Genomic DNA, 23,328 nt, shown 5'->3' on the forward strand with positions numbered 1-23,328 from the left:
AGTTGCAGTAGGAATCGTTATTGCCTGTAATATTAACACACAGCTTAAAATTTTGCCTGCATATGTTTTTGCAAAGTGTGCCCGCTTGAGCCCCTTTTCCTCCACACTGGAAGCAAGTGTCGCGTCTCATTCTCCCAAGACGCCTAAAAATATGATTGTGATGCTTGTAGAACGCCGTAATTAGCCGACATGAATTCAACTTTGCAAGCACTTGTGACGCAACCTGAGCCATTTCTAAAAATATGGAGTCGTTGCCTAGTTTAGCTGGCCAAGGGTCATAGGCATGCCTACTAAGTACCTCGTATTACGTATGAAAGTATAGAAAAAAACAGTATTGACTAATTATATGCAAAACTCTTAATCAAGCCAGATAATGCCGAGCTGGTGCGGCGGGGCAGCAACTGCTAATTTATTTCACTATGCTGGTATTACTAGCAGCCACCAACTGTACCGCTATCAAATCAGAGAGTGATGCAAACTTAAAGGTAATCAGGTAATCATTGTTTACGGTAACTGTCAGCAATTACTTGCTTGAAAAATAAAGGAACACCGCTATCAGAGGAGAAACGGTGAAACGTGCTAAGTGTTAGACGCAGTTTTAAATTCTGAAGTCCCTTGAATTTTTGCGAATATGTCTATGTTGATTCGTTTACCTGCAACTAAGGCAAGTTAGGCTTATATGTTGTAAGGGCGGCACCATAGTGCGGTTACACAAAACTTATTCTGCTTTCATCTGTTCATTGATGATTGAGTTATCAATAAAGAACAAAAAATGGCGAAGATATCAAAAGAGTCCTCTCTGACCTTGACACTAACTAATAACTGTAACGAATGGCACATGGAAATAAAATTTGTCACAGTTTCACCCGAAAGGCGAAACGCCAATTGCGATAGCAAATTAATAGAGAGCTATACGGAGTAAGGATAGTAGTTTTATCAGCTGTATAAACTTGGACATGCAGCAGCACCAGCAACGCGCAGAACTGTTGTCGACGCCGTCGGCGTTTTGCCCGCGTTCGCACCGAACGCGCGCGGCGTTTTTATATAAATACATATTTGGTGCGGCAGCTAAACGTCGCCTCCCCTCCCTCGCTCCCGTCCCCCCACAGCATTTCGCGCGACGGAAAAAGTTGCGTTTGCTCTCTATATATGGAAAGGAGGAAAGAGATGTTTAATTCTGCAGCCCTTGAGGGAGCACGGCACAGAACGCGCGTTTGCTCTCCGACGTGCGTTCGCTCCCCGTGAAAGTGCGCGTCTCTCGAGCCTTTTCACTCGCACATACAGCGTCCGGAGCGCGGCGACGATTTCATCGCCGTTGACGCCATACGGAACCTCACGGCGAGGGCGACGGCGACGCCGACGGCAGAAATCTGCTTTTGAGTGTCCATATAATTGCTATCGCAATAAAATGCTAACCAATGTGAATGTATGCGCGTGTCACAGATTACTTGAATTTTATTATTTATTCATACATGACCCGCAGCGTCATTAAGACATTATGGTGGGGTACAAACTTCAATATTGTTAATGGACACCACAGCCGCAGGCAATGGACTCCAAGTGACAATGGTTCCTGAAAAAAAAAAGAACATTCAAAGATATCAGACCTGAAGAGGTACGGCACGACTTTAAGTGGATGGACTTTACGCGAAGAAGCATAATGAGGGGCCTTCTGAGTAGTATATTCCTGTTTCGTAATGGATGATTGAATAAAACAGCTTATGGCCTAACCTGCTTCGTCGTCCAAACTAATAGATCACACCAAGTTCTGATTCCATTGCTGTTACACTTGGAAAGCGGTCGTATCTTCCGAGGAGAAACGTCGCCGCGAAGGATTGAATTTTTTCTAATGCAGTAATATGCACGCCACAAAACGGATCTCACGCAGGGCAAGCATACCCAAAAATTGGTAAAACCATAGGTTTTATACGCTGCATCTTTTAGGTCTACGCTAAGGTGTTTGAAACAGCTTTGCAAGAAGACGAGGGTATGACCTGCGCTTCTACATACGGTAGCAACATGTACTAACCAAGAGCCACCCTGTGACAGCAGGACACCTAAATATTTGACTGGTAGATTATTTTTTTATTTATGAGCCACTTAAGAAATACTTATATCTGATCTTGTTAATCATTGTAGCGAAGCTAATGTATACAGATTTATTTATGTTCAGGGACATGCTATTAGTGACATCATATTTTATGCACTTCAGGTCGACCGCCAATGAAAAACCGATCTGTCTCATCGATACCCTTGCATACAATGCACAACCATCCGCAAACAATCGTACATGGGTTTCGTTACCATCACTAATATTATTAATAAAAACAAGATATAGAAGCCGCTCCCACACGGAGCCTTGCGGCACACCAGACGTAAAAGCAACATCGTCTGAGCAACTCCCATTCAAAACAACTCTTCTTCGATGTACTTACTTAAGAACACTGCGGTACAGCCTGCACAGTGATATGAATATTGATTCAGTCATATTACCGCTAATCTCCCTAGTTCAACCTATATCAACATTACCAACAATTTAAATTGAAATTTCGGTTATTTCCTCCGCTACTTTGATAATGCACCGTCTACTCTCAAGTTCAATAGAAGTTCAATAGAAAAAGTAAAACATGAAAAATTTCGAGTATACTTCCACCGTATAAAAATGCATTAAATATATTACATCGTTAGAACTTCTCCAAATAATCCACTCGTTTGATATGTTCAACTTATGATCGAATAGCTACTCTAACCGCAAATAAAACTTACCTTTATTTTCCATTTTCCAACTCCTAAACTGATATCTTCATCACGACAAACATCGCATCGTATTGATCACCTCTATAAAGCAGGCATCAAATCTATAGCCACACTAAGTTTTTTACGCTCTTTCTTGCCTCGCACATTCCTTTATTGGAATAGCCTTCACACAGAAATATTAAGCAATACTTATTATCGCAAGTTTCATGCAACATTAATTAGCGTGTGTTGTGTAACCTGAATTTGTTAATTACTGAACACGTTTTTTTTCTTTCCAATATCAGGCAATATTTTGTAACTGTAAAGCAGCCTTTATTGTGCGCACTGACATTTTTTTCCATTTACCATCAACTAAAATTGTATGATTAGACAGTAACTTTTTACTCATTGCATGTTTTTCACCCTGTTCTACTCACTCCCTTGTGTAATGCTTTCCAGCACTGATGGTGTAAATAAATAAATAAATAAATAAATAAATAAATAAATAAACTGTAAAAAGGATTTCTTGAATGAGTGGTCACCTCCAACGCTGCATACAATAAGTGAATTTTTTAGAGGTACCTGGTTAAACATTACATGGTTAAACTCAAACGTTCCGCTTCCGAATTAAATAACCAGTTGTCCATCTTAGTCGCTTATTTTGTCTATAGATGAGTCTCTCGTCTTCATTACTAAAATGACAGCCTAATAAACCAGCTTATGAAACTTATACCGCAATTGCATATTATCTCTGAACACAAATTGCTTATTTATTCTTGGACTCATGCGTTAATATAAAAAAATGGTGCATGGTTTTATAAATGCAGTGCATGAAGTGTGCTGCCAACAGACAAAGCTAGTTAATATATTTGAGATTTTCATTCTATGCATATAGCCAGGAAGAGCATGCCAACAAACCTTTGTACATTATTCTGAAGTGCCTACGGCATTTCTTCTACATGTGGAGAAGCTGCAGTTTAAGCTCCAAAATAATTCACAAAGTGACTTAGTTTTTTTTTTTTGACTATACATATGAGGGGAAAAATGTGCATGACCAATAGTAACACATGTTGGATGACAATATTCTGTTGAATTTTCGGAAAATTAAACCGCGGGTCAAAATGTAATTAAATTTTGGTGTTTTACATGCCAAAACCAGGATATGATCATGAATCACGCAATAGTGGGGGAATCCGGAATAATTTCTACCACCTAGGGTTCTTTAAAATGCAGCCGACGCACAACACAAAAGCATTTTTGCATTTAGCCTCCATCAAAATGCCGCTGCTGCGACCGGGATTTGATCCCACGTCCTCGGGTTTAGGAGCGCTACGCCAAAGCCCCTAGGTCACCACGGCGGGTGAAACTGTGTATTATCTTTTAAACAGCATATATGTACCCTCGAACAGATAAGCAATTGAAATGAGTCGCATACATCAAAGTTTGCCTTGCGAGTATCAAGAAGTACAGTTTCATGGTTCTTTCTTGCAATTTGTGATATGTGACAATTGATGTGACACTCACTTCAACATCCTAATTTTACGTATGGGTGATTGACGCTGCACTAACTATAGTTTTCTTCGTAATATGAAACATAGTCCGCCGAGTGCGTCTCAGGAACACATCGGGATACTAAGGGGCAATATGTGTCGATCAATTTCTCGTCACGGTTAATAAAGAGCCCCTTTCAGGTAAATACGTTTCTTGTTTCAGAGCGTGTGTGCTGAAAGCGTACTAATTGTCCGTGCTTTGTGTGCAGCCACTGAAGTGATTGCAAAAACTTTCGCTGTTTCAGTAGTGTTTAAACCTTTCGACGCCATGCGCCAGAAATATACACAAATAACGTGCTCGGCCGGCCACCGAAAGGCCTCATGCATCATGGAAAGGTTGGGATTACCTTTCTACGGTTTAGTCGCGTCCTCGAAAAAAAGAAAACCGGGAGAGAAAGGTTCCTTTTCAACAATGGGCTGCCGGCTCTTATCACAGATGACGACACGCGCCAGCATACCGGGCTTTCAAGTGAAGCGGCGATGGTTCTTTTTCGAAACGGTATTTATTTTTGTTCCGCAACATAACATGCGTCATCGGGGCAGATTTAAAAATGCATATGTCATGAGTCAGGTGGTGGTCGCCAGTCTAAATTAACTATGCCCGAAAAATATGGACTTATGCAATCGCTTTCTTTTGGGCGCGCTGAGTACTTTGTAATTTAACCCACAACAGAACTTTCTACAATGTGTTCTTTTCCAATAGCTCAACAGAAGGTTAATTAGTCCTACTATTATTAAACTTAGAACATCGTTATCGGAGACACGCTCAAATCACATTATTATGTATATATAATAAGGAGCGCTATAATTCCCCCCTGACATGACATAGGTACCTTGGCATACTTCATTTAATAATCCTGGTCAGCCTACTCGCATATACAGCATTACTAATCACATCAATCATGACCTTGGCTACGTCACAAGAAACAACCACCTACCTCTTTTCATTGCGTAAGCCAGGCCAAAATTATAATAGAAATGCGCAGTATGGATTTAGTATGGAATCGACAGCAAAATACGGAGCTATCTTTTCGAAGTTTTGCACAACTTTAAAAAAAAAGGCTTTACAGATAAGATAATTCTAGTCCTTAAGCAAGGTTATTCATAGAGGCGGACATCGCTGGTTCGAGAAATGAAAACATTTATTCAAATAATAAACAAAAACTCATTATTTACCTTCTTAATTACATTGCGGCACATATACCAACTTATGAATGGTAGCTGGTGAGTTTGCATGATGTATCCACTTGGAATGAATTTCTAGAATGACACCAGTTTGGATATAAGGGCCATCAAACACGCCGTGGAAATGCAATGCTGTTCCACTTGTAAATAGCCTTCTGTGTTTGTTTCACGTCACAAGTTTTTATTCATACCATTGCGTTTTGTGTAATAACAAATATGAAAACAGGGATTACATAATAAATCAAGTGCAAGTACACCACCCCCACCTCTCAAACTAAATGAATGGATTGTAAATAACCTATACATTAACTACGTTTTCGCAGCTGTGGATACAAAACTGATGAAAAAAAAGTTATAAAGGTCACCTGTGCTCTGTGGAGACGCCACTGCGACGGTATCAATTATTACTGCTACTAGAAATACCCATAACACCCCTTCAGAAATGCCAAAATCCTGTAAATTATATTTTACAGCTGAACAGAGTGTGTCCGTTGCACAGTCATCATGCGGTCTCGTCCCTACACCGAACACACTTTCATGCACACCGCAGCCTTTAGGGTGCGACTCGCAAATATGCGATCCGTAAGATTCAGGACGAACATGAGAACTGGCACATGGATAGACATGTAATACACACAAACATCTGCTATGCGTTACGCTATGATAAGCTACCCATGCGTTGTTTGGTGATAAGCCGCAAATTGATTAAAACATGAAAACTCTCACATGACTGAAAAAGTAGCCATTTATTCCAATTTTCTTGAAAACATCGCTCCCGGCCATGCTGCTTATAAACGTGGAAAGCGTGGTTCGGGAAGAAAGTTGGCAGTCACTTCAACATACGCTAAAGAGGCGCTCACGAGACATTCATTAAATTACTTGACATTATCATTCGAATGCGCTGTTATTTCCTGTTACTTGTTTTATACTAACAACGGTCGTGTGTTAGAGTGCCTTAATAACTATACCTTAATTAACTGTGCCTTAATTAATTTCTCCTTAATTAACACCAAATATCGGATGTTAGAATCCCACTAATGGTGGCGGTTTCGACCACCATCACTTTTGGTGTCATTGAATTTTGGTTCCAATAAAAGTCGAGGGTTTTACTTCCACCAAAGGTTGTGGGTTCGAGTGCCTTAATAAACTTTGCTGTAATTAACACCCTAATGGTGGTGGGTTTGAGTGCGTTTATTATCTCTACCTTAATTAATTGCGCCTTAATTAACTTCACCTTAATTAACACAAAAGGCCATGGGCTCGACTCCCACCAGTGGTCCTGCGTCACTCTCCTATCAATTTTGGTGTAATTTGAATTTCTGTTCCATAACGCCGTACATCGGATTTTTCTACCCATGAACCACCAGTTTTCTTCGACCTCATTTCAGTGGTTTTTGAGTGTTAATGCTGGTTTGTATGGTTAATGTTTCTCGCTGGGTCATTGTGATTTTAGGCGGCTGTTTTATGACCTACATAAAGGTCAGTTGGGGTGGTGTAACTTGTGTAACCGTCCGCACCAGTTTCACTGTACATACACTTTCGCAAGGTGGAGGCGGATTCTTCCACTGCTTTCTTTTCACGGAGCGCCTGTGTCAGATGTCGAAACTTCTCATAGTTACAATGTGTTCACTTTGCTATCTTTGTTAAATGAACGAAGCGCACGTGGAAAGATAGTTTTTCTGTATACGTTTCAGAGCTAAATGTGAAGCCGGATTCACAAGGAAGACTACGGCTATGCGTCGCTCAAACGATGTGACGCTTCTGAAACAGCACTGATTTTTTTTTTTTTTTTACGATGAGCCTGTCATTTCAGTGTGCGTTTTGCTCCACAGTATAAGTGCCATGCATGATTACCGATTGCGCAGCATTTTTAATCTGCCGTCAGTCTTCAAAAATATTTCACGATGGTGTTCTTTTTTCTTTTGATGCATTATTTCTTGCCCAAGAGTGCAATGACAGTGTACAACAATTTTTTTTTTCGGCCGTCTCCCCGAATACAAGTTTACTTTTTATTGGGGTCATAGACACTATTGCCCTATAGTTGTTTGGTAGCTTTGTCATTCAGGCCGATGATGCTGAGACCGACCCCTAAGCATGGCACGTACCCACAATAGGGAATTCACCACAAATCGGGCGGTTGTAGAGAACGCAGAGCTTCAGTGATTAGACGAAAAGTAGACAAAAGTAACATTGGGAAGGAAAACAATGTTGTGTATTCGGGCGTAGTTATCCTCGTCTCCTGTCACGCTTTTTTTTTTTCGTCGGGTAAATAAATAAGTCGAATGATTCAAAGGATATTAGCGAAGCAATTGTTTTATCTCTGCAAATGAAACAGATTTCAAAACGAACTCATTGGCCTTCGGCACAATGACGAATACCCGTCATGGCGGCTTGTGTGTTGCGCGGCTAAGCCCGATGTCGCGGGATCAAATCTCGGCCGCGGCGGCCGCATTTCGAAGGGATCGAAATCCAAGAACACGCGTCTACCGTGCATTTGGTGCACGTTAACCTTTTAACTGGTAGCTCAACAATATTGTTGGCCTAACAAAAGCATCTAGAAGAACTAGACAAATTCAAATATTAGCCTGTGCCTTTCGACTTACCTTTATTTATGTACCTGCTCAACAGTGGTATTCAATAAAATGTCGAAAGTGAGCAGCAGCAGATGTTGATGTTGATCCCCTTAACGTCTTTGGCACATACGCACTCACGGGGATTGGATGTATTGTTCACAAAACCTGAAGGCTTCTTCGTTATCTTCTTAGCGCACGTGGGGGTCATATTCTCGCCAATGCGATTTTTTTTCCTTTTATAAGCAAGCTCTTATTTCCTAACTCCATAAACGTACATCTCAAGAGCACACATTGACCTCGCCAAAGCAAGTGCCAGCGACCAGTTTTGGGCCATATACAGTTACCTTTCACCGCCTGGTCAAAAATAATTTTGGCCTACTGTATCTCGCTTAGTTTTTAGAGAAACTGTTTAATATTTCAATTGGTATGTATTTAAGCAAAGTAAAGAAGAACTAAAGCAATAAAACAATTCTAGGTCAAGTCTATCTTATCTCTGCCAGTTAAAGGGTTACAGAACCCCAGGTGGTGAAAAGTAATCCGGAGCTCCCCACAACGGCGGGCCTCATAATGAAATCGTGGTTCCGACTCGTAAACTCCCAGAATTCATTTTTTTAACAATGACGAATCGGTAGCGCAGTCTTGCTGCTACGTATATTAAGTAACCACTTTCTGTGCTCAATTACCGGCCGCTGCCGGTATCATAGATGTCGCGAGCCACGCCGCATTGGGTAGCAGAAGGAGACGACGAAGAAGTTCCGGTCTCGCTGCGAAGATGGCAGCCGGAGGGAGGGGGGAAACGGCCGCGGCGACGTTCAAGTACGACCGCAACGCGGGCGACGGCCTCGCGGTAGACATCGGGGCTCCGGTGTCCACTGTGGCACTGGCGCGCATTCGCCGGGAGCTCGAAGAGATCCGGTACCGGCCACTGACCAACTGCTCCGCGGGGCCCCTGTACGCGTCCGACCTGTTCAACTGGACCGCCACCATCGTGGGTCCTGAGGACACGCCGTACGAAGGAGGCGCCTTCCTGCTCGACATCCGTTTCCCCGCCGACTACCCCTTCAGCCCGCCCATGGTGAGTGTCTTTGTCTTCGTCCGTAGGCATGGGTCCAATGCTTGCATACAACAAAATCCTTAACGGATGTTTCCCGATCGGACTACTGATACACGGAAGACGGCGAAGCCGTATAGGGCACTTCGCACGTCTTTGAGAAGTACTGGGGGTCTGTTTACTAGCTCACGGCGTCGGTCGAACGCAGCCAACTACTGCTGTGTTCGAGCGTGGTCGTGGCTGGCTGTTCTGAGACAGCGCTTTCGCGATGGTGATGACTATTAGTTGGCATCCCCATCGAAACGGGATAGTGACAAGTGATCACACAGCCTACTAAAGCTAATCTGGTATGCTACACATTCCGGATGTTTTCCAGTGCCACGGCGTCGGTTTTGCGGAAGCGCTCTAAACGAACAGCCAGCTAAAACCGTGCTCCAACGCCGCAGAAGTGAGCGCCCCCTCCCCCCTCCACAGTGCAGTGACATTTCGATACAGCCTCCGTACCTAGATCGCAAAAAAGGCGATAGCAACATATCACTGCATTGTGGAATGTACAGGTGTTAATAGCTGCGGCTGCGGTCGAGCGAGGCCGTGGCTGCCTGTTCTAAGAGAGGACTCCCACACGCAGATTCCGTTCCAGGACCATGGCGTCAGCCTTCACCGCCGCTAACATACAAAGACCCCCCACCGCGTCGTGCCGTTCAGAAAGAACATTGTTTCGCACATGTTCGAAGATTTGGGGCGCATTCATCTCGCTTTTCGTGAACTTGCCGCTTGAGGCATCCCTACTTGCCGAGCAAGAAATGCTGGGCGCCTTTTCCCGCGAGAGTGGACTTGCCTATACAGAGCTCCGAACAAACTTATCAGTAAGCCTTAGACAAACGCGTGGAAGAAAAGCTTGGGCACTACTGTCAGAGCAAGGGAAAAAAAGCACAGCTCGATCATGACGTGTGGCTACTAGTGGTATTCGTTTGACAACCGATTTAGCTTAAAATATAGGGTTTAAACTGCGGGAATAGCACACTTAAGAGCCATGTCGCAATGGAAGGCTCCGAAATATTGTGAACAGTATTGCGTGTTTGTATTGCGCACCTATATCATAGTAAACGAGCGCTCTTATATTCCGCTCCAGTAGAAATAATACGGCAGCCGCAACTGGGAATCGAATCCCCGCCTTTCTCCTCAGCAGCACGACGCCATGTGACCACTGAGCCATCGCGCCGGGTGACAGCCAACTTCTAAAGTACCCATTGATTATGGTAAACTTTTCGCACTGTTGCATATATGTCACTCTGCGACCTCACAATTTGATAGTGAAATCTGAGGGCAAATTAGGTGTTGATATGTGTTCTTCTGGAATACCTGCGTGAAAGAGATATGTATTACAACTGATGATACCCCAAGCTGGCGTTATTTAAGAACTATCGCTGCATCATTATACAGCGCTTTACTGTGTAGGGCTGGACAAGGATTTAAGCAATTTTTGTACGTGATGAAAAATTTCATCCGTAGCCCCTCCTGCATTCATCAACGCCTTCGGCATTGAATGTAGATTATGAATAGGACTGTCACAACGCCGACTGTCGATGAATGTTCAGTCTCACACTATAGATTCCTAACGACGAATGTTCACTGACACGGAGCTATCATTGCGTCTTAATATGAACATTTCGATAGCCGTGAGGATGCACGTTCATCGTTGTGGAAGGAAAGTGGCAGAAATATACTGCTAATGTCTTATGTTGTTCTATGTGACTGTCTGAATTATAATGAACGCGAAGAGAGGAAAACGAGGAGAACGATTCTTGTTAATCATAACCATATGAAGCTAACAGGTAATGATACATTTAGGTTGATTACATGTTGGCTTAATATGGTGGTCTTTAATATATAGGCAGTTATAGAGCTGTGTGAAGGCGAGAGGAGCATCTACTACCTCGCGTTTGGATAGGACCATCTGCTGAAAACTTGGTAGTCATCGTGTGCTACCCGAGTAACGCAAAAAGGGAACGATATCTAGGAAATTTCCAAGACGTACAAAAAATACTGTCCAATTTTTCAAGTAAATTAAAGATGCTGTGAAGAGGGAAATTATGCCCAATGACCTGCAGATCTTCATGTCTCCTGGCCAGAAAAAATGGCGCAGTACTGCACAGTCGAAAGGAATAGACAAGAGCCTTTGACCATAACCGTGAGCGAACAATCAGGTGGATTCTTCTCGCAGTCGGTCTTTAACACGCTGCGAGTATGTCTTCAGGAAACCTCATTCAATTTTTGTGCAGCAGTTTAGGTGGGCAAATGCTCCACGTTAACGTCGTCACAAGGCTTTTTGCTCCACGCTCGCGCCAGAAAGAAGAAAACAAGCTGGGAAAAGAGACGCTCTCTGACAAAATGTAGACATGATAGAAGAAGAGTGGACCACATAAATTACAAAGGCGCACGTGTGTATTAGGCGAACAAAAGCAGAAATCTCGCTTTGCGGTTTGCAAAGGATCCACATGGGTCGGCATCTCAAGGCGGTCATTATCAGGAACACGACACATTTGCAAGATTTCGCGTGACTCGGCACAATACGCGTCTGTGTATATTGTCTACGGAATTCCTGGCACAGTGCCATTCCATTTGGTGAGATATTCGCGCTCTAGGCTCCGGACTGGCCGATGTACGCCGCCTACAGTCCAGGAACGCCATAGCCTGCGTACATCCATGCATGCGGTGCCTAATTACGCAAGCATCTCCGGAAGGTGATCTTATCTGGGAATGTGACAACTCTAAAATACTGCCCTTGGTTCGCCGAGCTGTGGAGCGTTGCTCCATTCTTCTAAATCAGAATCCTATGTCTATTCCATGCAGTGTTTCAGTGGTTCTTTGTGTTGTGAGCCCTGCGTGCGTTCTTTCGCAGGTGAAATTCACCACAAAGATCTACCACCCGAACATCGTCGCCGACGAATTCATCTGCCTCGACATCCTGAAGACGCGCTGGACCCCGGTCTTGACCATATCGGACGTACTGCTCTCCATCTGGTGTCTGCTCAAGGAGCCGAATCTGGAGGAGCCCGCCGATCCAGTGGCCGCCACCGTGTACTACGAGAACCGCACGCTCTACGAGAGCACGGCGCGCAAGTGGACTTCCGATCATGCGATGCTTTAGTGACGCCGTTACTGCGTTACCTCCCGCAGGACATGATGACAACACGGGTAGACGAGCATGTCGAGCCGGCTTGCGTGGGCAGCCCGAGTTTACGCGCGCAAGCGAGTTGTTTGTGCCGGACTAGCGGTGAGCCCTGCTAAAATAAATGGCGGCCATCGGAGTGAACCTCAATGGCTTTCTTTATTCTCGAATTTGTCGATGGGTTCAATGCTCTAGGCCAAGCAGAATTACACCAATTTTATTACTCCGCTTCAGATGATAGTGTAACGCGGTACAGATCGATTGAAGATACGCAGAAGCGCATATGCAAGCATGCTTGTATTGTTTCTGCACTTTCAGTCCATAATTTATTTTAGCTCCTTAGGTATCGTGCGCAAGCAGGCTCTACACAGTAACCACTTACGTTATGCATAATGTATATATTGTGAGCAAAATATTAATCCTTCATCTTCTTCACCTGTACATAATCATCATCACTGTGCGCGTCGTCTTCGTTCGGCGCGTGGCTCAGCCAAATAAAGGCGACGAGACAACAGCTGTGCTGCTGCCTTACAAAGTGGTGGAGATTGCTTTCGATCCCCTAGACCTCTACGCCGTCGAGTTCCACTGGAGCTTCGTTCGGGTCGCCGTTTGCTCAGCTTGTCCACTGCCATGACCCAAGTACCGCAACCCGGAGCCTTCGGCATCACCCCCGCTGCCCCCCAGCCAGCCGCCTCCGTATGGACCGTTACCGCCCCGCAGCGTGACCCCACTATATTCTCTGGTCTCCTGCGCGACGACGTCGAGGACTGGCTGGAGAACTATGACCGGGTGAGTGAGTACAACCACTGGGACGACACTCAGAAACTTCGCCACGTCGCCTTCTACCTGTCCCATGTCGCGAAGACGTGGTTCTTTAACCACGAGCGGGCCTTGCCCGATTGGACCACCTTCCAGCACCAAGTCCGGAAGATTTTCGGAACGCCATCCATCCGTTCTGAAGTTTCAAAGCGGCAGCTCGATGCGCGCATGCAACAACCAGGGGAGACGTACACTTCGTACATTGAAGACGTCCTTTCCCTTTGCCGCCGCGTCGACTCGGCAATGAGCGAGACCGATCGCGTTCGACACATTTTAAAAGGCATTGGACACGTTGCGTTTAACGCACTAGCAGTTAAAAACCCCACCAGCGTAGACGATGTCATCGCGACCTGCCAGCATCTAGATACCCTACAAGCCATCCGGTTACAGCCAGACGTCTGTGACACGCGACCTTCTTCGGATGCCGATTTGCGCACGTTGATTCGGGCTCTGATCCGCGAAGAGCTTCAAGCACAAGGCCTGTCGTGCTCTGCTGCTCCTCCAGCTCACTCTACGTCCACTGGGCTACGAGACATCATCAAGGACGAGCTGTCTTCCTTGGTTTCCGCTGTACGCCCTGACCCTCCGACACCACCAAATCCGCCACTCACGTACGCCCAAGTTGCTGCCATGCAGCCTTCCGTCGCTCAGCGTGCCCTTCCGGTTCCTCAGAACGACATCGCAGCCTTTACACCACGTGCACCTGTACCCGCATTTTACGCCCCCTGCCGCTCCTCCCGCCCAATCTGTTATTATTGTGGCATTCGAGGCCACATCTCGCGGTTTTGTCGAAAGCGCCAGCAGGACGAACGCCGCGGCTACGATGCTTACGAGAGGGATCTGGTGTCCTTTCCGAGCCAATACCAGCGCCGCCCTTCAACACGTTCCTTCTCCCCACCCGCTCCATCCGACGCTCCTCGAAACTACCGTCCAGGACGCCGCCGCTCTCCTTCCCCTCTCCGACGCTCAACATCGCCTCTCCAGCCAGTCACCCATACCGACTACCACTCGGAAAATTAGATGGTGCAGTTTTTGGAGGGGAAGCTGCATCGCTCGGACAAACAACACCTCCTGAGAGCCCGGCCAATTTGTTATTAGTGTATGCTGAAGGTGTGCCTGTTCGAGCATTAGTTGATACGGGAGCCGCTATTTCTACTATTCATGCCGATTTGTGCTCTCGTCTACGCAAGGTCACTACACCTTACCATGGCACTCCTTTACGTAGCGCGAATAACCTTACGATACGGCCATCGGCACAGTGTACCGTTCGAGTTTTTATTGATGGGATTCGCCACCATATTCCGTTCGCAGTGCTGCCTTCCTGCGCTTATATGCTCATTCTTGGTTGGGACTTTCTTTCTGCCGCTGCCGCTTTCATCTCTTGCCGACAGCGCCTTGTCCACATGCGCGAGACCGATGACACCGACAAGGGGCCTCCGTCCCGCCACCGTCTGCGAACCGTAGCCGATTGTGTGGTCCCACCTGGCCACGAGCAACTTCTTGTGATTGCTTCCGACGTAATTGACAATGGCGATGTTCTAGTCACCCCATCAGCCCGTTGCCTCTCCAAAGGAATTGCACTAGCGTCGAGTCTCGTTCGATTCATCAACGGCACGGCCCTTCTCACAGTACTCAACGTCACAAGTGAGCCGATTTTGCTTCCCAAAGGTGCTGTCGTGGTTTGCGGTGTGGACACACAGCCTGTCTCGGTGATGGCTTCGAGTACTGGTACTGCAGAACCACGCCCACCTACAGCTGCTGCTCCTGCTACTGCTCTCGCCAGCGCAATCAGTACGGATCTGACTCCGCAGCAAGCACATCAACTACTGGCCTTGTTGTCGAAACATAAATCTTCCTTCGACGTACACTCACCTCTCTTGGGACAGACTTCAGCGGCAACTCATCGCATACACGTCGATGGAAGTTCTATTGTCCGCCGTCGACCATATCGCGTTTCTTCCGCCGAACGCGAGATAATCGACAAGCACGTTGCCGACATGCTCGAGCGAAATATCATCCGCCCCTCCGCCAGCCCTTGGTCGTCACCCGTCGTTTTGGTGCGCAAAAAAGATGGCTCAGTGCGATTTTGTGTTGATTACCGTGCCTTGAACAAAATAACCCGAAAAGACGTATATCCTTTGCCTCGCATTGACGACGCCTTAGATTCATTGCAAGGCGCGGAATACTTTTCCAGTCTTGACTTACGCTCGGGTTATTGGCAAATTCCGATGCATGAGGCCGACAAGGAAAAAACTGCCTTTGCAACACCAGATGGACTGTACGAATTTAACGTCATGCCTTTTGGCCTCTGCAATGCACCAGCAACCTTCGAACGAATGATGGACACTGTTCTGCGGGGCCTTAAGTGGAAGTCTTGTTTGTGCTACCTTGATGACATAGTCATATTTTCTTCAACCTTCCAACTCCACTTGCAGCGCCTCGATGAAGTTCTGACGTGTCTCTCTGCTGCTGGCCTTCAGCTGAATACCAAAAAGTGCCACTTTGCCAGCAAGACTTAAAATACTGGGCCACCTCGTAAGCAAAGACGGCATTCGGCCTGACCCCGAAAAGATTACCGCCGTCCTACGCTTTCCGAGGCCCCAACGCTCCAAAGAACTTCGCAGCTTTCTTGGCTTGGCTTCTTACTTCCGGCGCTTCATACGTGACTTTGCTACCATCGCGGCTCCGCTTCACCGACTCCTCCCTTCAGGAACTCCATACGTATGGTCAGACGAGTGCCAAGCGGCTTTTGACACTTTAAAGCGTGCCCTCACGTCTGAGCCAGTGCTTTGTCATTTCGACGAGTCCGCACCCACTCTACTCCATACTGACGCCAGCGGCCATGGAATCGGCGCTGTTCTTTTGCAACGACAACGTTTTGAGGAACGCGTGGTCGCATACGGAAGTCGGACGCTAACATCGGCCGAGAAAAATTATACAATCACTGAGCAGGAGTGCCTCGCCGTTGCTTGGGCCATCCAAAAATTCCGACCGTATTTACACGGCCGCCACTTTACGGTCGTGACCGACCACCATGCTTTATGCTGGTTGTCGACGTTAAAGAATTTATCTGGCCGTTTAGGTCGCTGGATACTTCGTCTGCAAGAATATGACTTCGACGTCACGTACAAATCCGGCAAGAAACACAACGATGCAGATGCTCTCAGCCGCTGTCCGTTACCACCGCAGTCCGACGTTCCCGGCCAGCCTCCATCTGTCACCGAGCCTGTAAACGCGTCCTCTGCAGTTCTTTCACTCGCCGCTCTCAACGATCTTCCTTCTTTCCACCCTGAGACGTTCGCTTCCCTCCAACGCGACGACGCTTACTGCCACTCAATTATGGAACGCCTTCACGGCTCATCTCGTCCTCCTAACGCGCGAGCCCGTCGCCAGTTACAGAACTTCAAATGTGAAAAATCAATCCTCTACCGGTATGTCTTCCACCCCGAAGGACAGCGTTGGGTTCCTGTCGCTCCTCGATCACTCAGGGAACAGATATTGAAGACATTTCATGATGATCCCACGGCTGGACATCTCGGCTTTCACAAGACCTATGAACGCATCCGCAGTCGTTTTTCCTGGCCTGGACTTGCCACCTGCGTAGCGAAATACGTCGCGTCTTGCTCGCTCTGTCAGCACCGCAAACGGCCCACTTCACCTCCGGCTGGACTGCTGCAACCTCTTCCCTGTCCTGACGCTCCATTCGCAGTCATCGGGATTGACCTGTACGAACCGCTGCCATTATCAGCTAGCGGCCAGAGATGGGTCGTAACTGCAGTTGACCACTTGACCAGGTACGCCGAAACAGCTGCGCTACCTTCAGGATCCGCGGAGGAGATTGCGACTTTCTTCCTGGAAGCCATCTTTCTACGACATGGAGCGCCACGCGTTCTTTTGAGTGACCGTGGCAAGGCGTTTCTGTCGAAGCTACTCGAGGACGTCCTCCGCACATGCAACACCATCCATAAGACGACTACCAGCTACCATCCTCAGACTAATGGCCTCACAGAGCGCTTCCATCGAACTCTCTCTGACATGATCTCCATGTACATCAACGCTGACCACACCAACTGGGATACCATCCTGCCATTCGTGACTTTTGCCTACAACACCGCTGCACAGCGCACTACTGGCTACTCACCATTCTTTCTAGTTTACGGGCGTCAACCGACCTCTCTCCTCGACGTCTCTTTTTTTGATGCCCCCGTGAACTCGTCGGCGTCAGTGAGTGAGCAGTTCATATCTCGCCTTGCCGCGTGTCGCCATCGCGCCCGCCTCAACAACGAGGCAAGTCAACAGGATAGGAAGACTCGCTACGATGCATTTCACCGCGTCGTTCAGTTCAGCCCCGGCGACGAAGTGTTATTGTGGACACCCACTCGAGTTCCTGGCCTGTGCGACAAATTTCAGTCGCGTTTTATAGGGCCCTACACTGTTGTAGAGCAAACTTCGCCAGTGAACTACCGCGTCACTCCCGTTGTCACGCCTTCCGATGGCCGCTACCGTGGCACAGAAATTGTCCACGTTTCGCGCCTAAAGCCCTTCCAACGACGTACCGCACCGCTATAACCAGCGGCCAGGTTGGCCACTTTCGCGCAAGGGGGTAATTAGTGTGAGCAAAATATTAATCCTTCATCTTCTTCACCTGTACATAATCATCATCACTGTGCGCGTCGTCTTCGTTCGGCGCGTGGCTCAGCCAAATAAAGGCGACGAGACAACAGCTGTGCTGCTGCCTTACAATATGTATACCTTCTTGTGTAATATAATACATAATCTAACTCTATATAGACCTTTTCTTAATGGGCGCTGCCTTAAGGTGTAGGTAGTGGCACCATGCATAAGCTGTCTGCTTTCTCCCCCGTGCTGGCTTTGCCGAATGATCGGTGTTGTAAGCCAACTAGAATACAAAGACTAAACAGCTAAAACACCTATAAATCCCTCCGCAGCACGCAACGGCAACACATTCAAGCAGCACACATGCCGGCTCGCACATAAACCAAATAGGAGGAAAGGCTCGTCAAGCGCCAATTTCCTCCTCGCCCAATGAAGAAAAGGCCTATAATTGCTGAAACATAGCTATACATATGCACATCATGCACAGCTCCCAGTGGTCAGTTTATGTCATAAGGAGAACTACGTGTTGCGTGGTTGCCGCCTCAGGTGTTTGTAGACTGATACACACGGAAACGGAGAACAACAGCATGTGTCGTTCGGGAAACTAGCACTGCTGCCAAAATGTGGGGTGCACGAAAGACGTTTTTTGAAAACCTAAATGATATTGTCACGTACGAGTTTGTACCGCTGTGGCCAAAATGACGTTGGTTGGGGAAGAAGAGGCTGAAGTGTCTCGGAGCTCGGTAGATGGGGTCACCCTGGCCACAGAGCTACAACCCTCTAACTGTATATATTGTAAATACATATATTTTCTTTCCGTAACAATATAATACGGTGTTTCATTTTAGCTGCACCAAATTTTTAAAGATTGCCTGTGGCAGATAACACAATTGTAATCCTTGATCTAAACTACTCGATGAGGCGGCAATTACTTCCACGAGAAATCAAAATGCCTAATTGACTAATTCACATAAATATGCTAATTAACTCTTAAATAAATTATTTTACGGCACATCTTTCAACCTATGAACTATAGCCGCTGAGTTCGAAAGGCGTATCCACTTGGAACGAATTCTCAGGACTGAACCAGTTTCGAGATATTACTTTTCAGTGTCCGACGAAATGCATGGGCGTTCAAGTTAACTTTAATCTTGAATGCATCAAACAGCGCTTTCCTCAAAAAGTTAACTTGAACGCCGATGCATTTCGTCGGACACTGAAAATTATTATCTCGAAACTGGTTCAGTCATGAGCATTCGTTTCAAGTCGATACGCCTTGCGAACTCAGCGCCTATAATTCGTAGAATCAAAGATGTGCCCTTAAAATGATAATTAAAAATTTATTTAGCGTAATTATGTTAATTATTGAATGAGGCGTTTTGATTTCTCGTGGAAGTAATGGCCGCCTCATCGAGTACTTTAGATCAAGGATTATAATTGTGCTATCTGCCACAGGCAATTTTTTTTTATTTGATACAGCTAAAATGAAACACCCTGTATAGATGCAACGCCCTACACGGCGGAAAAATCGTCGCCTTTCTCACACTGAACATATTTTGTCACACGTTGTAATAATAACGAGTCAATAAATGTGATTCATGTCAAGCAAAAATGCCAGAATATATTTTACATTTTATTTCACTACACACTTCAGTAGTGTACGTGGTAGCGAGTGGCGAATGCGGGCGAGGTTTGCTTTTTGATGCCGCAAGAGTTTCTGGGTGCCGCATTCGCAGCTTCCAACAACGTAAGCACTTTCATACTCTTTTTCTCAATGAGGGCTTTTCCCTACAACTCGGCTTTAAAGAATGCTTTCTTCAATTCGTCAGGCGAGTGGAAGATTTCAAGGTGATGATATTATACGCGTCGCTGAATAGTTCTCGACGTTGTTGGTTATTGAAAAAAAATCATCCGCAGCTGTTTACAAATCCGAGGAACTTGTGCATGAAAGAGGTATACACTTCTCGCCCCCTTCAGTAGTCATATGTCCCTCTTTGCCACTGCCCAGCATATATATCCAAGACATCCCAAACGCTTCATTATATCGGGCATAATTATTTCGCTATAACCGAGTCTTTTCAAGCGCATGCCTACATCCGAGCTTAGCATGTCATAGTACCCACTATAAATGAAGCATTTGACTTCATTTTGCACTGATTCTATCGATGCTGACGGCGTGTACCGCTGACCTGGGGCGGTATTGTGTAAGAGTCTACCTAGTGGACTGTCCATTTCGGCTGTCGCTGATTGGCTGCTGCTTGATGTGCAGGAAGGTGCCAGCCAGTCTCCTTCCTTAACGTCAGCAGCAGCCAATCAGCGACAGCCGAAATGGAGAGTCCACTAGGTAGATTCTTACAGAATACCGCCCCAGGTCATACGGCCGCTTCAGCTAAGGCTGCGCTGCAAGCGGCATGCGTTACTTGGTTTTCTTTGAGAAATGGCACAGACTAAGCTGCCTCCAGCTTAGTCTGGTAGGAGCAGTCCACAGGATGTAAAACTAAGCGTCCGATCTTTCTTGAATATTTTAAAAACATGAGCTGTGCTCTGCACCTTTGGCACTGCCAAGTTTCATGCTTCACTTTCAATGTTCACCTGTAAAAATCTGCCTCTAAATAATCTTTATCTAATGTCTTGGTATTTTCGAAGTGTAAAGAGTCAGTAGCGTCCCGCCTCTAATGGCAAGAAGTAACAAACACGGCGGCAATACGTGAAGGCGAAGTTTCGTCCGCAAGCAAGCAGATTATGTCGACTTGAGGAAGCTAGAAGAGCAGCAGAAGTTTCACTGCGCCCTTGTCACCTTAGGTTTTACAAACTCGTAGTGATAAACATCTGACCTCTCGCTTGGGTTGTTGTACGCGTGGCATAGCTAATTTCGTTATAGATCATTCGCATAAATAAAAGAAGCGTGAGTCGTGGTACAATAACGACAATTTATTGCGGTTTTAGTGCCAGGGCGCCCTAAGAGTTACGTCCAGCTGGGCCGCGCGTACATAAAGCATGGGAGCTCGGAAATTGTTTTTTTTTCTTACACTAAACAGTGCACCAAGTTTGATGAGGTTTGTTGCAATTCAAAGAACAAAAAAAAAATACGGCAGAACTCATCTCACGAAGACTGTCGAGGCTAGTGCGAATAACAATCGAGCAAAGTAGCGACAGTCGATATTTCTGAATTCAAGACAATGCGATGACGTCACTGAAGTCATGACAATGAGAAAAGGACATTTTGACGACGGGGGCATGATAGGAATAAAAAACTGGAATGACAACGGTGCAATGACCCCGACAGCATTACGACCTCGAACACATGTCTAGTGGCCCAAGCTATTAGAAAACTTTGAACACTGGGTGAGAGTAGATTAGACTTTTGCAAAACCCTCTTAAACAATAACAATTGTACGTAAGATGTAAAGTTATAAAGTCAAATATGTTCATGTAAGTGCTTTAAAGATTGGAATTGTGAGAACTGTGGTATATTATTAGTGCAAGGTTGCGAATTTAAACATTTCATGCTTGATTTTTTTTTCGCTTTTCAACACTTCAGAATCGTCAATGGAAATTTAAGCTATAATTCATAATTCTGCTTCCTACAGTCGCTATAATTACTACTTCGCTTACTGTCAACCAAGTATATTCAGATCAATCCAGCAGATGTACATCATCGTTGCAACCACGGGGGATGAAGAACTAGCTGTGTCAAAGGCTTCTTAAAATTTTTAAGGCTCGAAGAGTCATTCTGATGGCCTTGCCTGGTCATTTATCAACTCTGAAGCCAAAACTTCTCGCACAGCCGACGTCACGAGTGAAATGACGCACTGACACCTGCGAGATTAGAAGAATTTTTTGCAGCGAAGCTGTTAAAGGCTGGGGTCCCCCAGGATCGTGTCACGTGTAGAAAAAAAACTATCATCAACATTGGTTCGAGCATCGCTGTCTGTTTGAGCGCACGGCCCCTCCTTCCTCCCGGCCAGCTCAGCTCGCACTATCTCTCTTCTCTGACGCCATTCGACCTTCTTTTATGCCACGTTCCTCCCGTAGTAGAGTTGGGCCCGGCTGCGAGGCTAGCGCGGCAAGCCTGCCGGAAACTGCGCCCGACTAGAGTTGAGCACTTCTGGGAGGCTAGCGAGGCTATGTCGGCGGCGATACTTCTTTACGGCCCTCCGGCTCGGCGCCATCTCGAGAAGTCCTATGAAAACGCCGGGTTGGCGGCGATTTCAAACTTGGAATTGTAAAAACGTGTGCGTTATACCACGCTTTTCACCAGATCTTACGCTTGCGTTTTCATTACGTGACCTAGGTCACCCTGGCGACTACGTGAGTAGAGATGGGTCGCTCAGGAGCGAGCCGGATCTTGTGAGCGGTTCTTTTTAAAGAGCGAGTGAGCGGTCGTTCAGTAAAAATGAGCGGCGGTTCTTTTGGAGAAAGGGAGCCGGTTCTCTCGCGTTCAGTGAGCCGTGCCGATGCGTTCCGTCAAAGCCGGGTCTTCTGCTGGGTGCGACTTCCGCGCCATCTATTAGCGGTACGAGAAAGCAAGTGCCCTCCCGCCCTTCATCGCAAGAGTCGACATCCATTAGCGGTACGAGAAAGCAACTGCCCTTTCGCCCTTCCTCGCAAGAGTCGCCTTCACCCCCTCGCCTTCGGCTGAAGAACGAAAGAACCGCCGCTCACTTACTGAACCACCGCTCCCTTGCTGTTCAAAAGAGCGGCTCAAAAGATCCGGCTCGCTCCTGAGCGCTCAGGAGCCAGCCGCTCTTTTCGCCACGGCTCCCTCGCTCTTCAAAAGACCCGGCCCGCTCCTGAGCGCTCAGGAGCGGGCCGCTCTTTTGAAGACCGAGGGAGCCGTGGTTCAGTAAGTGAGCGGCGGTTATTTAGGAGTGAGGAAGCTGGTTCTCTCTCCTTGAATGAGCCGTGCCGAACCGTTCCGTCAGAGCTGGGTCTTCTGCTGGGTTTCGATGTTTTTCGATTTCTGACCGACGAATGGTGGCCGGTGTGGGCCGACTCGCGCTACTGGTACTCGCTCGCAGTGTGTGGTGTGCGCAGCAGTCCCCTTTGTTTTTTGTGCGTCTTATGGTGTGGCACCCGATGCCACCGAGGGAAGAAGTAAAGAAGTCTTAATTGGCAAAGGGTGGTACCATTCGTTGCCTGCTGCTGTTCGAACGATGTCGCACGACTCTCACCGATCGCACATCGTGCGCTGGTCCAATAACACTTCGAAGACGGTCTTCCGTGTCTTTAAAGGGCCCCCTAAACTACCTCAGATATTTTTTGAACATTTGAAGTAAACGTGCATCGAGTTCAGAATGCCGTCACGATCAACGATGCCAAACGCTGCAGTGCTACGCGCTGCGGGAGTGCCAAAAAAAAATGCCGTTCTCCTCCCCTCGCCTTTCCGGTATCCCCAGCGGTCGTCACGATGTCAGCAGGGGAAATCTGGTGATGTCAACTGCGGAAACGATGTCCATTGGTTGAACAAGAACCTACGACTTCCGGTTAGTCTGTTAGCAGGTACGCGCGCTTTCTGCTCTTCCTCGTCGTGTTGCTCGTTTGTGCGCCTTTGCGAATAGGTAATTACAGCCCACAGCGCAAGTGCCAAATCGCTCGCGTTCCAACACAGTCATGCTTAGCGGT

General features: G+C 46.7%; 1 protein-coding gene across 2 annotated transcripts in view; it reads left to right on the forward strand.

Annotated features, from left to right (window-relative positions):
* Window positions 1-8,806: 8,806 nt before the first annotated feature.
* LOC119452527 (uncharacterized) overlaps window positions 8,807-23,328 on the forward strand; it is a 369,508-nt gene continuing 354,986 nt past the window's right edge. The window contains exons 1-2 of one of the 2 annotated variants that reach the window (XM_049668333.1): window positions 8,807-9,119; window positions 11,998-12,261. In XM_049668333.1, the coding sequence (XP_049524290.1) occupies window positions 8,817-9,119; window positions 11,998-12,246 (552 nt within the window). In that variant the 5' untranslated portion in view covers window positions 8,807-8,816 and the 3' untranslated portion in view covers window positions 12,247-12,261. Of the gene's footprint in view, window positions 9,120-11,997; window positions 12,407-23,328 lie in introns of those variants that run through there. The other variant, XM_037714620.2, reaches the window with a different exon arrangement.

Source organism: Dermacentor silvarum, chromosome 5 (assembly GCF_013339745.2).
Source record: "Dermacentor silvarum isolate Dsil-2018 chromosome 5, BIME_Dsil_1.4, whole genome shotgun sequence".
Classification (NCBI taxonomy): Eukaryota; Metazoa; Arthropoda; class Arachnida; order Ixodida; family Ixodidae; genus Dermacentor; species Dermacentor silvarum.